The sequence below is a fragment of the Aspergillus homomorphus genome (assembly GCF_003184865.1).
Source record: "Aspergillus homomorphus CBS 101889 unplaced genomic scaffold BO97scaffold_62, whole genome shotgun sequence".
In the NCBI taxonomy this organism is placed as follows: Eukaryota; Fungi; Ascomycota; class Eurotiomycetes; order Eurotiales; family Aspergillaceae; genus Aspergillus; species Aspergillus homomorphus.
Window position 1 is genome coordinate 147,879 of NW_020291948.1, and position 13,482 is coordinate 161,360.

Sequence of the window (13,482 nt, forward strand, 5' to 3'; positions counted from 1 at the left end):
AATGCCCGTTCCGCGGTGAGCCGGTGGAGTGAACGGAGAGATAGAAAAGAACATTGTAGACGGATGAAGAGGGATGAATCACTTACTGCTACTGCTACTATCCCAACGATGACGATGAAAAAACATGATGATCAACAATGATACCAGTCGAGCGGAAGGATAGCTCGACTGGAGACACAGAGAGCGGGAAAGTTGAAAGAGTGGGGATGGACCGATGGAGAGAGAGAAGAAACAAAAACAAGCCGAGTCAGAAGGAATGATGCAATGCAGTAGTCATTCGTCAATAAGGCTGAATTCAGCTGGACTAGGAAAAGCCACTAGTCTGAACTATCTAAGGTCAATCGAATTATGCGAAGAATGACAAGTGGGATGAACGGGGATGAAGGTGTAGTTCAAAGAAGAGGACTTGGGAAGATGAGTTGATGAGAGGCTCTTCTTTGGTTGAAGTTGATGGATTACTAGGATTTGATGACTACTACTTCTTTACCCCCAAACAGGCAGGTACGCGAATTGGCCAATCCCGTCTTCACCGCCTTGATATCGCTTTCCATTGATTGTCCCCGGTTTTGTATGTACTGTACTTTTCTTTCTCTCTCACAGCTCTCTAGTCTCTATAGTCTAGAGCAGCACACACCATGTCAATGTCACTCCCTCCCCCCATCCCGGTCGATCCGGCCATGCTAGTGGATCAGCCCCATCCTGATTCCGACATTGACTCGGACTATGAATACGAATATCATCCCACCGAGACTGAGGTCCGCCTTGGCGTCCCTTCCTACCTTGTTTTTTTTCTTTTTCTCCCCTTGTCTCTCTTTTATCCTGCATCTGACATCCAGGGTCTAGACTGTTTACCTCACTCTCGACCTCTCTTCCCTTCACGGCCCACTTCGACCTCCTCGCCGCCGACAACCGTCCACGAATCCCACGACAGCTACAAACACCCCCGATGAGCCCGCTGCCGCTCTCTCCAGCACCGAATTCACCCATGCCGACTCCCCAGCCGATGGCCTACAAATCCTCGCCCTCCACACCTCAAATCCCATTATCTCGTATCAGAACCAAATCTTCAGCGGTACGTGGGCAGACCAATTGGGTACAGACCTCATCTTCGCCAGGCCGGACGAAGAGAGGAAGGAGGAAGAGGAGATCGCGCCCCACGACCCCAATGGGCCCGGCAGTATCGATCCATTGGTAATCCCTCTTCGTCATGGGCACAACTACGACCTTCTCGCCGCCCCCAGCATCAAGATCATAGGTCGCAAAGCCACTCTCATCTCCTCGACTCAACCTTCAGCAGCAGCGATAGTAGCGACAGGAGGCGAAGGAAGCCCAAATGCAAGCTCCGCTCAAGCGGAAGATACACCCGCGGACTCCACGCCCACCGCACCAACAACCGGGATTATCCGCGCCCCCAATCTCCCATCGAGCAATCAAGCCCGATTTCTCGAACGTCTGGCCAGTCTCAAGCGAAGCAAAGGAGAAACTGACTCAGTGCGAACGGTCTTCAGCATGAAACGGATCCAGTCGGACCATGCATCGTCGCTGGGCGGGCGGGCTTCCGGCTGGGCGCGCACCGATGAACAGCTGGTGGAAATCCAGCGATTGAATGAACTGGCGCTGCAGGGCGATTCGAGTGCCATGGCGGAGCTGGAGGCGCTCTACGCCCGCCTTGGGGAGGACGTTGAGGGGGAGGTGGAAAGTGACGGTGAGGATGATGATGACGATGATATCGAGATGGGCGGTGTGGAGGGCGAGCGTGAGATTGCGGGCGAGGGTGCCACGCGGGATCCAAGTCAAGACCAGTATCTTGATCCGGAGGAGTTACTTTCGCAGGCTCGACGGGAATCGCAACAGGCGCAGCCGTGATACCCGATCACAAAAACCAAGACCACAGGTTGAAAAGGTTGATCCTCATCGATCGGTCACGTGAAGTATCCATGACCCCGAGGCACTCAACCGAGGTCCATCTCTCAGGCATGATTTCACTTCAGACTTAAAAAAGGGGAAACAAGCTTTCATAGTCACGAGCGCTATTCCCACGGACTGTTCGCGGTTCCCCGCCCTTCCGAGGCTTGACAGCGTCGCTTGAACAGGGAAGACGAGGATGGCGGTGAGAAACTCTAGCCACAGTAACGGTGTCCGGAATGAGTCCTTCCCTTGTCTACATGCATGCTATCTTACTAGCCGGCTAGCTAGTCAGAGACCTGCATTCATATACGACTACCACAGCGTAACGGGGTACAATCACGAAAGCGATTTACCGAGGCCCCCTTTCCATTCGTGGACAAAGATGATATGGCGTCATACGGGTCTCGGCTGCAGGTACATCGAGTGTATATGTGCCACCCTGCATGTGACCGAGTCCGGGTCGGGTATCTGCAAGCGCTCCCACTGGAGTCAACCCTGATGATTGGATGTCATGCACGTTTGCTTGAGAGCATACTGATCGTTGACCAAGAAAGCGATGGTTGCATAACAATGACGGGGAGTGATTTCATTCTATCATATACTTAGTACTTATAATGACTTGTATCTGTTCCTTCAGAGAAACATATCGAGTAGTGATCTATCTTCTGGGACGAGCTAGCCCGTTGTGGATTATGCACAGCATGCGATAACCTATCATCGTTCTTCGATCTTTTGAATGAATATGATTAGTATCCAAAGCTATCACAACCTATCTGATGCCAGGTCCCATAATATACAAAGGCACATATCCCAATGAAAACCCCCAACACACCATCTAGAATCGCAATTCCGAAACCCCGGTGTGTGTAAATTTAAACCCCACTAAAGACCTCCAAAGCAGAAGCAAAGAAGTAAGTTTTGACCCACCAACACCGGAAACCAACGCAAAACCCAATGTAGAGAATGACAAGAAAGACCGTGTAGTTGGAACGCAGATCCGATCGCGACCCAATTCGGCTGGTATATAGAATCAACGGACCGCCCGGCAAGACCGTGGTTGAATGTGGTCTGTTCTGAATGCGAAGAGAGAAATCACCGACCCCAGAGCGCTCGCGTCTCGACCGGAGACGGAGGGGGTGGGGGAGGTGGCATGGGTACCTCCAGCAACCCGGTACTCGTCGTCGGTGCTGTGGCTGCGGCGCCCGTGGTTCGGGCTGCGGACTCCACGGCGATGGACTTGGGAATGTGGTTTGCGGCTGAGAGGATTGCGGCGGAGATGTCCTGAGGGAAAGTGGACGAACAGGAGGGGGTGATGAGAGTGGGCCGAATACGTTGAGGAGATGTGTTGGTCATTTTGCTTGGTTAATGCTCTTCTCTGATGATGTTGTTGTTGTACGTAGTAGATAAAGGGTTGGAGTGGGTTGTCTGATATTTGTTCTGAATGGAGGTAGGATCCGGTGTGAGAATGGCAATGAATCGGTGGATAAGTGGCACTGCAGGTAGAAAACGCATTAGCATGTGTTCATACAGAGACGTGGCCCAGAGGTGATATAAATAAGTAATATAACAACGTAGTCGGCACATGGCAATTCATCCTAGCCATTCGGCAGACGAGGACCCGTAGGGCCGAGAGGGAAGCTCCGGTAGTATAGATGCTGGAGCTCCGAGATTCGCCGAGGCAAGAAGGAATTCCTTCCTACCTATTTCTCGTAGCCGGCAAGGACAGTCATATACATAGAAGTACCTAAATCAAACTGCTTACCTTTTTCGTTAGACCAGAAGTTGGATCACTGCAGTGTTCAGGAAAGTGTAGGAGCTAGCTCCAAAGACGGGGTAAGAGGACAGGGAGGCGCTTTTAAATCCGTGTTGACAAGGAACAATGACTGATGAGAGACCAGGAGCTGAAGAGAATCCGGGGCAAACAAGCCACTCGAAGCCAGCACAAAGTACAGTCAACGGGGTACAAGGAAGCACAACTAACAATCCTTGGAGTAGTAGTTGCAAGGGTGTCTGTTGGGAAAGGGAGTTGTGTGTTTAAAAAACGACAGATAGAATTCCAATCGAATTAGTGGAGCTCTACACGGGCAGTGGACTGTCCCATCCTTTGTACTATTTATTCCTTCTATTCGAGGCGAGGAGCTCACTCACTCACTCACTCACTCACTCGAGTGACTCGAGTCCCAACTAGGTTCAAGGCTGGGGACGCCTCACCCAGCGACTCGGTCCAAAGGGTGGGCGAGTCCTGCATGCTTGCCACGACGACGGGACGGCGACCAGGGCGGAACTTCCGGGGAAAAGCTGAGCTTCTTCCGGGGGTGAGAAAAAGAAATCTTAAAAATAAATTAGAGAGTCAACAATTGAAGGGAAAAAACGGGTCGCCAAGGGATAAAGACAGCCCGATGGGGTAAGGATTCAGCCAGGGCGGATGGAGAAACGTACGTGTGCATTTTGTGGGGAAAGCGAGACAAGGGCACTGAATCGAGTAGTTGATACTGGAGATGCCCAAGTAGACATCACGAATGCAAGTTGATAGATGGGGTAGGTATGCCTGTACTTTGGAATTGAGCATAGCCTGCCTGTGAGCGACTAAGTCAATAGTGAATGCTGAGCTGGATGGCATGTTGAATAGAGCCTGAGTGTGAGTATGTCAGTGTCCATGATTAGTGAGTGATATGTATGATGTGTTCCATTCCCCATCCTTCTAGAAGATAAAGAAGACGCCACGGCAGCAGTAATAGGAAGTAACATTCAACCAGTGGCAAAACACTGCGGTTTCACCTTCTGTTGCAGTATTATAATATTTCCCCTGAAATTATTGCTCTGCTCTCAAGGAGCCATGGAAACGAACTATCACGCCACCGAAGCTGATTCCTCCACCCTGCTCCCCCTTTCTTCGACTTCTGATTGATATTGTAGTATACTGTAGGGCAAGTACAGTACTACATACCCCAGACACTGACTGAGGCTGCATTGTCCCTTTCAAGTAACCCAGAACCACTCATTCCGGAATCCCCAACAGGGGAATTCCCCTTCCCTTCCCTCCCCAGTGCAATTTACCTTTTACAAGTACAGCGAAGAAAGCTTTCGAAACCAGACCTGCTTTTCCTCTCCATCCCCCACATTCCTACCACCCATCATTCTGGGGAAAAAAAGAAACAGAGAGAGAAGGGGAAGCAATCAGAGCATCCCATGCAGTGCAACTGTGCAACTCTCCCCCCGCCCACCAATTCCCCATCAATTTCCCATGATCGACAGCTTAATCTGGACTATGTGTCCTCCGTCCGTACTTTGACTTTGGACTATCCACCACCAACAACACAAGTACAGTAGTCTACAAGCACAAGCACCAGCCAGCACATGCTTCAACTCGTCAGACTGCTTCCCTCTTCGCCTCTCTCTCAAAAGCACACCTTCGAAGACCACTTCCGTCTGCATGGAGATCTTGATTCAATCATCCTATTGATGTCACTCATCAACTCTATTGGCCCCCCTCTCCCTCCTTCTTCAACCATTACCCTTCAACAACTCCATTCTCTCGCGCCAGCAGAGTACTGTGCACTACGCAGTACATACATCTATAAATTTGTACCCACTGATGTCATATCACAGCATTGCAAGGGGAAAGAAGGGTCAAGCAGATCCATCCGCCTTTGTTGTCCCACTGCATCCGCGATCCTTCCTCCATGCCGCTCCCCATCCTCCCCATCGTCCCCAGACAGTCTAACACCAACGAAACAAAAATAAGCCCTGCACAGGGCACAACGGGGAGGAGGAAAGGGGTGGTTCTAGACTAGATCCTACACACTTTATTACCAGAACCGGTAGCCCGAAGAGGTGGGATCGCAGAGGGAAAAGAAAAGTCATATACAGCACACATATTGTGGAAGAAGCTCCCCGTCTCCATCCCCACTGCTAGTACCAGGCAAAAGACATTGTCAACAAGAGATCTTCAGTAGGGGCTAGGGGCAAAATTAGCTCATAGGTCCCAATCTCCTTTCTTTTTCTCTTTTGTATTTGACATGTATGGGTTTCCCCCTTATCGTCGATTCTCTAAGGGGGATGATTCCGACCAGATCCCAACCAGTAGCATTTCGACTAGAAGGCTCTGATTAGAAGTGACACACAACCATCTCGAACGATTTTTGTGGAATGAAACATACGCGCGGCTTTCTTTGCTTCTCTGTATGTAGACCTGTGAATGTATCTCATTCCACTACTCTATCCCCTTGGCCGCCACGGGGAGGGGGGCTGAGTCTATACAATTTCCATCCCATCGCTTTATCCCTTTGTGCAACATGCGACATGAGGCCGGCTATTGTTGGCGTATACACAGGAAAGTAGAAAGAAACACAACTCGAAGTGAGAAAAATCTCGGGCCCGAGATTCATGATAACAAGCAGATGAGCACACTCACCACACACCATCCTCCAGCACCGAACGCCTCGCGAAACCGAATCAGCCAGCCAGCCAACCAACCAATTAAACCAACGTAACTAACCCCAAGGTATTAAGTAGTTCAACATGGGGGACGAAGAGAAAAGAAATAACGACAACGACATAAATATATAGCAAGAGTTACTCTTCAAACTTTCTCTTGACCCCATTGTGACCATTCGGAGGTCCGCCACCGCCAGGACCTTGTCGGTGTCGTTTCCGAGCCTCCTCCTCCTGCGCCGCCTGGCGCTTCTTCCATGCTGTCTTGATAGCAGGGGCCATGCGGATGAGATCCTCCTCCGTAACGCGATCCTGGATACTTTCGAGCACCTTCTCGACCGTCGAGATATGGTTCGCGTCCGTCTTATCGTCCCGCAACCGATAGAACCGCCATCGGCCCTGCTCATCCTTCGCGCATTCCACAATCGTATCATCCAGCGGCTGGCCGAGGGCCTTCATCTGTTCCCATTCATCCGGCGTGACGAACATCTCGCCGAAGGGCTGATACTCATTTGCGCGCAGCATCACAAACAGGTGGAAAATCGGCATTGCCTCGTAGTCCGTGTAGGGATCCGTGATGCCCTCGGCCTCGTCGTCGGTGTCCGGCTCCAGCACGGGGAACTCCAGCCTCATGCGGAAATCAATCGTGTTCTCTGCTGGTGGCTTCCACTTCAGGATGTGCTCGTCCGTTCCGATCTTGTAGGGCGTGCTCCGACACGTGAAAATCAGGCCGTCGTTGCCGTGTATCTTCTTCACCTTAGGGATAATCTCGCGGAACATCATCTCGATCCCGTAGCTGAACTGCGTCGACTTGTCCTCAACCGTAAACGTCCGGTGCGGGATCTCCTCGGGGAATTTGCGGTACATGGCATTGTACGGCCGCAGCACCTTCTCCTTGAAGTAAGCCAGCCTCTTGTCGAGCGTGCGGTGCATTAGCGACTGCCCATCCAGCACCAGGCAGTCGAACACCAGATATTTGAGCTGCTGTGTCCCGTCCTCGTAGGTGTCGTTCACGAGCTCCCCGTCCACGATCGTATCCACGTGAAATTGCCGGAACGATTCGTCGCCCGGCAGCGGGAAGTGCAACCCGGGCACCCACCGGTAGTCGTTTTTGCGGTCGATCAGGTAGTGCACTTCTGGTGTTTCCGAGTCCGGTTCCCCCCGCGCGAAGTACATGAGACATCGGATTCCGTCCGTCTTCTCGCATACGTAGTAGTCCTCCCGCTGGAGTTCGGTGAGATGGCGTGTCGCGAAACTGACCGGCTGCGCTCCCGGGAAGTTCAAGTTGTTGCGCCCCAAGAGATCGGCGACCTCGCGCCGAAGTACATCCGCCAGCTCCGGCTCGGCCTTCATACCGACAGCGTCGAGGTCGGGGACGGAGTTGCCCATCTTGCAGCTGCGGGAAATAAGGGCGAGATGGTGGGTGGGTGGAAAGGGGAGGCGGGATCGGAATTCAACCGGGTGAGGTGAACTGGACAATGGACGGATCGGAGGTGCCGGAGACGGCAAACGAGGGAATCCTAGGATTGTCTGTAGAGCGTGTTGAATTATCTCGAATTGAAAAGGAGTGAGGTCGGACCGAGGTCTCGCCTTCGAAGCCGCTCGGAGCTTTGCGCGGAGTTGAAAGAAATGAGTGTGAAGTGAAGGGACAGGCGCATTGAGCTTAATCGGGAGTGGATTGGCTTTTCCAAGTTGTCGCCTTTCGGCGGAGATCGTGGCGGTGGCCTGAGGCATGAACTGCCGTGAGGAAGTAGAAGTGATCCACTAGGTACTGCCTACAAGCAACACGGCTTGAGGGACAACAAAAACTGAAGTGCAAATATGACTTTAGATAGCAGAATTTATCCTGATTTGGGAGCAAAGTATCAGTAGAGTACGCCATGATGGCCATATGTTTAGTTCAATTCCAGTCACTATTAAATCACAAACGAACCCATCTTAGACACACTATTCCAACTGAATCAACAATGCATGCATCATATCACACTCAACACGGGGGGTATCATATCATCACAGAACCAACAAGAGCCTTGAGTAGAAGAACCGTCCATAAACGCCGCCAACCATTCGTCCATCCAACTGCTGTCCGGTTTCCCAAGACCAACGGCAGCAGCCTCATCAACATGAAAGCACAGAAATTAGAAACTATCACACATTCACTTGCTCGAAAAGAGGTTCTATGAGCTCGCCGCCACAGAAAGCTTCTTAGACGCAGGCGCGGCTGGAGTTTTCGCATCGGCGTCTGTTGCATGATCCGGCACGGTTGCGGAGACCGGTAAATTCATACCGACATCGTCCACAGGGGTGAAGAGATTGCCATCCGAAAATAAGGATGGCGTGGAGGAGGTGTTGTCGCCTGTCGAGAAGAGGCCACCGCCGCGAGAGCCTCCCAAAGCATGGGACAGCATCTCCTTGATGCGCACATACTGATACTTCTTCTTGGTTGAGATCAACGTGTGAGTGACGAGGGGCTGTGGCTGCGAGCGCGCAATCGCCGCCATGACGGCATCCTTCTCTTCGTCCGAGTCTACCGGGCCATTATTGTCCTGGTCGTCCTGCAGCGGCGCGTTGGCATCGATAGCAGCCTCTGTTAGAGATCATTAACCACCGTTCACTATCCAAACAGAGCCACACAAGATAAGAACCAAGAACTTACTCTGCTGCCTCGCCTGGTTCTTCTTCTGATACGCCTGGAGCAACATGTCGTATGGCAATGAACGGCCAGGAACCGCTCTTTTCGCCCCCATGGAATGACTCTTACAGGTCAAGGAGCGCGCACACTGAGCACCATTCGGCAGAGTAACACCGCACTGTTTTTCGACATCCACCGGTCCCTTCGGCTTGGCGACCTTTGGTTTCGGCTCCTCCTTCTTTTTCTTCTTCTTGGGCTCCTTGCTATCCTTGTCGTCTCCATCACCTGTCTCCGTTTTCCGTTTCGTGCCCTTCTTCCTTCCATCCTCCGCCATCCCTTTGACGGCGCTCTTCTTTGCGCTCTTCTGGCCCTTCATCGCCGAGTCCTCTCCACCTTCCCCTTTCTCCCCGCCTGGTCCTCCAGCTCCGCCTCCCACTCCGACCTCATCGTTATCCTCTTTATCTCCGGCCTTGGCCCGATTCGCCGCGTCGCGCGCCTCTTTCTTGCGGCGCGCCTTCTCCTGCTTCGCTCTGATACAGCCGCGGATATGCTCCACGGCATGCTGCTTGAGGACCGGCCTCTTGCAGGTTTTGCAAACGACCGTCTCGAGATGATCTTCTTCACGCGGTTTGCCCGTGGGGAAGGCGGCCATCGTCTTCTCGTCGATTTCGGGGAGAATCGGGGACGAGCCGGGGGATGCAGGGGGTTCTGGAACGTAGTCGGTATCAATTAGCATCCATTCTTCCCTCGGATCCTCTTTGCAAGATCACCCAACCCTTCCCTCCATCATACTCGCTTAGCAAGGACGAACGAGTCCCAAGCCAAGGCCAGACAGAAAAGGGCGCGCATCAACTCAGGAGCTCCTAAAATCAAGACAAAGGAATAAAGATAGAACAGAACATACCCTCAGCCTTCTTCCTGCCCCCAAACTTGGCCGGTTTCTTCAACTTGATCTTTCCCGGTTTGACATCCTTCTCGGAGAATTTATATCCGGACGCTTCAACTAAACTGCCCGCAGCAGATGATGCGACAGAGGGCGCTAGATTCAAGCAATCACAATCACAAGTTAGCCCAAGAACCTGAGTTGTTCTCAATAGCGCCCTTTATGGATCATCCCGAAGGTTCTCTCCCCCTCGTAGTCTCCCAAACACAAGGACTAGAGCAAGAGAAGAAAGAAGGCAGAAAACACACCTCTGTCACCATTATTGGTAGTAGCCATGACGAATTGTGGAAAGCCCAGATGACTGGGCTTAGGGGTTGATCGCTGGTGATGAGGCAAACCCACGACCACGGGCCTGTAACTCCTCTCGCTTGCGGTGATCTTTCTGTTCGGAAGTTGATTGATGTTTGGGATTCAGATGCAGAGAGGTGAGAACACGGACGGACGCCGTCATGCAAAGAGAAAAAGAGGTGAGAAGTTGGGGTCGATAGTCATCACTGTGCTCAAGAATAAGTCCAAATTGAACGCCGACCGACCGATCGGACGGAGTGGGAAGACGGGATGTTGCGACAACACAGCACGGCGTAGGGTGGTGGTAGCCTGGCTTGCGATGCGATGATCGAGGCTACCATGTCCGAGGCCGGGGAGAGAGAGGGGGGGTTTCCCGCCCTTCTCCGCCTCTTCCGCATTTGGGTGGGTCACGTGGGATCTCCGATGAATGAATCCTCGCTTCTTTGACTTATTGAAGTTGGAAACAGGCATGATGGGCTGGGTGTGTTCAAGAGTAAGGAGCTTACTGGGTCAATTTGATTGGTTCTTACCAGATCAATAAGAGAAGACGCATTGTTCATTCCTATGAGTAAGCTACAAGGTCAAGGACAATAGGAACCCCGTATAGAGACCCTCTCTATGATTAGCAGTAACACCTGCATTTGAGGTTTTCTGTACATACACTCTCGAAGCTTCCTTCTGTCAATCTCAATCAGCTCATCACCACTATGCTGACCTCTTGCTGCTAGAGTTTCTTCGGTACTCGCTAAAGTATGCATGTCCATGTTATAGTACATCCGAGTGATACAGTGCAGCATCTATGCAGTATAACAGCAAAGAATCAGAACGCACCGCACCTACTCGATATGCTTGGAGAAGCATAGACTGCTGTTGGTTCCTCCGAACCCAAAGCTGTTCGTCATGGCCACGTCGATGCAACGCTCTTGTGCCTCGTTAGGCGCATAATTGCAATCAAATCCGTCCGCTAGCCGCTCCAGATTGATTGTCGGAGGCATTATGTTCTAGATCACAGCATTAGTATCATAGTATATTTCTGTTGTAATGGAAAGAGATCAGGCCTACCTCATTGACTGCGAGGACAGCAAACACAGCCTCAATAGCGCCCGCACCACCCAGAAGGTGGCCGACAGCGCCCTTGGTGCTGCTGATGTTGACCTCCGTGGCTTTCTGTTTCCCCCCTGGGCCGAGAAGAAGCGCTTTGATCGCAGCATTCTCTGCCGCATCGCCTACGACAGTGGAGGTGGCGTGCGCATTAACGTAGTCAACAGCGGACGGCGACAACCCCGCGTTTTTCAGTGCTTTCTTCATGGCCAGGAATGCACCTTCTCCATTCTCCTTGGGCGCAGTCATATGGTGCGCATCCCCGGAACAGCCGTAACCCTTCAACTCCGCATAAATGCGAGCTCCTCGAGCCTTTGCATGCTCGAGCTCCTACCAGTAAATTAGAGTGCGACGTAGAGCGATAGTGAGAATAAGAAGACGTACCTCTAGGACCATCATTGCAGCCCCTTCTCCTACTACGAAGCCTTCCCGATCCGCATCAAATGGTCTTGACGCCTTTTGTGGGTTGTCGTTGTAGCTGGTTGCCAGACTGCGAGCCCGAGCAAAGCCGCCAACAGCCAAAGGATGAATACAAGACTCCGCCCCGCCGGCTAGCATCACATCTGCATCACCGCACGCGATGAAGCGAGCTGCATCACCAATCGAGTGAGCGCCGGTTGTACATGCGGTAGTTGCCGCGTGGTTTGGGCCCTTGCAGCACGAAGTCAGCCACGACACGGGTTGGCAAGAGAGTCAGTCGGCTTACCATGAGCCCATATCTCATAGAAATGTGACCAGCACCGAGGTTGATCAGCAGCTTGGGTACGAACAAGGGTGACACTTTGCGATATCCCTATCATATTATCAACAGAGGTAGACATGTGATGTCTCACAGCTAATACGCACACCCTTCTCATATGCAACAACCGTGTCGTAGATCTCATCGAAGTTCCCGATACCCGATCCAAGACATACGCCCTAGACGTGATTCTGTGAGTAAGGCGATCCCAGCATAAGATTGATATCGAATACCTACCGTCGCTTCCTTCTGAGCAAAAGTCGTCGGCTTCCAGCCCGCATCTTCCAATGCCTCTTCCGAGGCAGCCATGGCGTACTGCGCAAAGAGAGCCATCTTACGCTCATCCTACCACAAACAGTGAGCCGAGCCCTAGATCCATTCAAGTATAAGGCTTACGTCTCTACTTAACCACTCTGAAGGCGTCCAAGCGCCTTCATTTTGAGGCCCTCGCGGCACAATGGCGGCGATCTGACAGGGCACGTCCTTGAACCTAGCATCGCGATGCACGGCATTCACGATGCCACAGTGACCATCTAGCAGGCGCTTCCATGTTCGACGGAGACCTACGACCTATATTAGCAAACGAAGAAGACCAGAGGACAGGAGAAGCCTCCGCCGTCGTGTCTGGCTACCCTTCTGGACAAGGATAGCAACTCCAGGCTCTGTGTTCGACCTTCCCTTTTGGGCATGCCATGAGTGGAGAACGTTGAAGACGGAAAAGACGGTTGACGTTGCGGCGGCGCTTCTCGATACCGCGATTGATGATTGAGACCCGAATGAGAAAAGGATCGAGTACGTACCTACCCCTAGAGGCGAGATCGCTCCTAAACCTGTCACGACGACCCGACGCATGGCATTCTGAGGCGGAAGATTAGTGTATGTATGTATGTACAGTATGTACTTCGACGGGATTTTCCATAGGATGGGAGACCAGTCAAATCTCCGCAATCCGGAGCTCCAGAGGCTAGAGCCAGAGCTGGTATGGCGGTAGATGCAACCTCTAGTCGAAAGAGTGGAACCACAATTACAGACAGTAGCTAAGACCGAGGCCAAGAGTTGGTGGAAGGAAGAAAGGAAGGGAAAGGCAGGAACTTGGAAATTCCGAGACTGCTTGCAGTGAATTTGAACCTTGAAATGCCGACGGAAGAGCGAAGAGCAACCCGAAAGGGAAGGGCTTCCCGACGTCAAAGAAACCAGGCCACAAGGCCCCAAACTTGCCTTTTCAGGCTTAATTTCAACCAATCAAAAGCCAATCTTCTATCGATAAGCTGCAGGGCCACCGTGCGGTGCTGGCCGAGGTCACCCATCATTGGATACGTTTCGAAGGAGAGAGAGAGAGTATGTGTGTGTGTTTGTGTGAGTGAGTGACGGAAGTCGCTCTTCAGAGCTCTGTGAATTTAAATTCTTGTTAAGAAACGCTTCCCCCCCCCCCCCCCC

At 52.0% G+C, this 13,482-nt stretch overlaps 4 protein-coding genes across 4 annotated transcripts; 2 read left to right on the forward strand and 2 right to left on the reverse strand.

Moving 5' to 3' along the window:
* Nucleotides 1–305: 305 nt before the first annotated feature.
* BO97DRAFT_247279 (TFIIIC subunit 6 family protein) lies at nt 306–1,985 on the forward strand. Its single transcript, XM_025690830.1, has 2 exons — nt 306–501; nt 844–1,985. The coding sequence occupies exons 1-2, from the start codon at nt 469–471 to the stop codon at nt 1,864–1,866; spliced, it is 1,056 nt and encodes a 351-aa protein (XP_025546753.1). The 5' UTR covers nt 306–468; the 3' UTR covers nt 1,867–1,985.
* A 4,072-nt stretch (nt 1,986–6,057) lies between these two features.
* BO97DRAFT_247299 (uncharacterized protein) lies at nt 6,058–6,442 on the forward strand. Its single transcript, XM_025690831.1, has one exon. It carries the CDS (start codon nt 6,204–6,206, stop codon nt 6,399–6,401), a length of 198 nt encoding a protein of 65 aa, XP_025546754.1. The 5' UTR covers nt 6,058–6,203; the 3' UTR covers nt 6,402–6,442.
* Nucleotides 6,443–6,483: 41 nt separating this feature from the next.
* On the reverse strand, nt 6,484–10,193 carry BO97DRAFT_438311 (uncharacterized protein; the record flags this gene model as incomplete). The annotated part of the gene is made up of 5 exons (XM_025697906.1): nt 6,484–7,689; nt 8,538–8,929; nt 8,999–9,682; nt 9,879–10,013; nt 10,166–10,193. The coding sequence occupies 5 exons, from the start codon at nt 10,191–10,193 to the stop codon at nt 6,484–6,486; spliced, it is 2,445 nt and encodes an 814-aa protein (XP_025546755.1).
* A 651-nt stretch (nt 10,194–10,844) lies between these two features.
* BO97DRAFT_446789 (putative beta-ketoacyl synthase (Cem1)) lies at nt 10,845–13,156 on the reverse strand. Its single transcript, XM_025698687.1, has 8 exons — nt 12,846–13,156; nt 12,442–12,608; nt 12,283–12,390; nt 12,153–12,224; nt 12,013–12,099; nt 11,691–11,957; nt 11,268–11,636; nt 10,845–11,206 (listed from the first exon to the last, which is right to left on the reverse strand). The coding sequence occupies exons 1-8, from the start codon at nt 12,895–12,897 to the stop codon at nt 11,042–11,044; spliced, it is 1,287 nt and encodes a 428-aa protein (XP_025546756.1). The 5' UTR covers nt 12,898–13,156; the 3' UTR covers nt 10,845–11,041.
* Nucleotides 13,157–13,482: the final 326 nt, after the last annotated feature.

Excerpts from the sequence above, each read along its gene's own strand:
- BO97DRAFT_247279 (XM_025690830.1), top strand. The coding sequence starts at position 469 with ATGACTACTACTTCTTTACCCCCAAACAGGCAG. Across the intron at positions 502-843 it reads CTTTACCCCCAAACAGGCAG|ACTGTTTACCTCACTCTCGA; the intron begins GTACGCGAATTG and ends TCCAGGGTCTAG.
- BO97DRAFT_247299 (XM_025690831.1), top strand. The coding sequence starts at position 6,204 with ATGCGACATGAGGCCGGCTATTGTTGGCGTATACACAGGAAAGTAGAA.
- BO97DRAFT_446789 (XM_025698687.1), bottom strand. The coding sequence starts at position 12,897 with ATGCGTCGGGTCGTCGTGACAGGTTTAGGAGCGATCTCGCCTCTAGGG. Across the intron at positions 12,391-12,441 it reads CAGAGTGGTTAAGTAGAGAC|GATGAGCGTAAGATGGCTCT; the intron begins GTAAGCCTTATA and ends TGTTTGTGGTAG. Across the intron at positions 11,637-11,690 it reads CTGCAATGATGGTCCTAGAG|GAGCTCGAGCATGCAAAGGC; the intron begins GTACGTCTTCTT and ends ATTTACTGGTAG.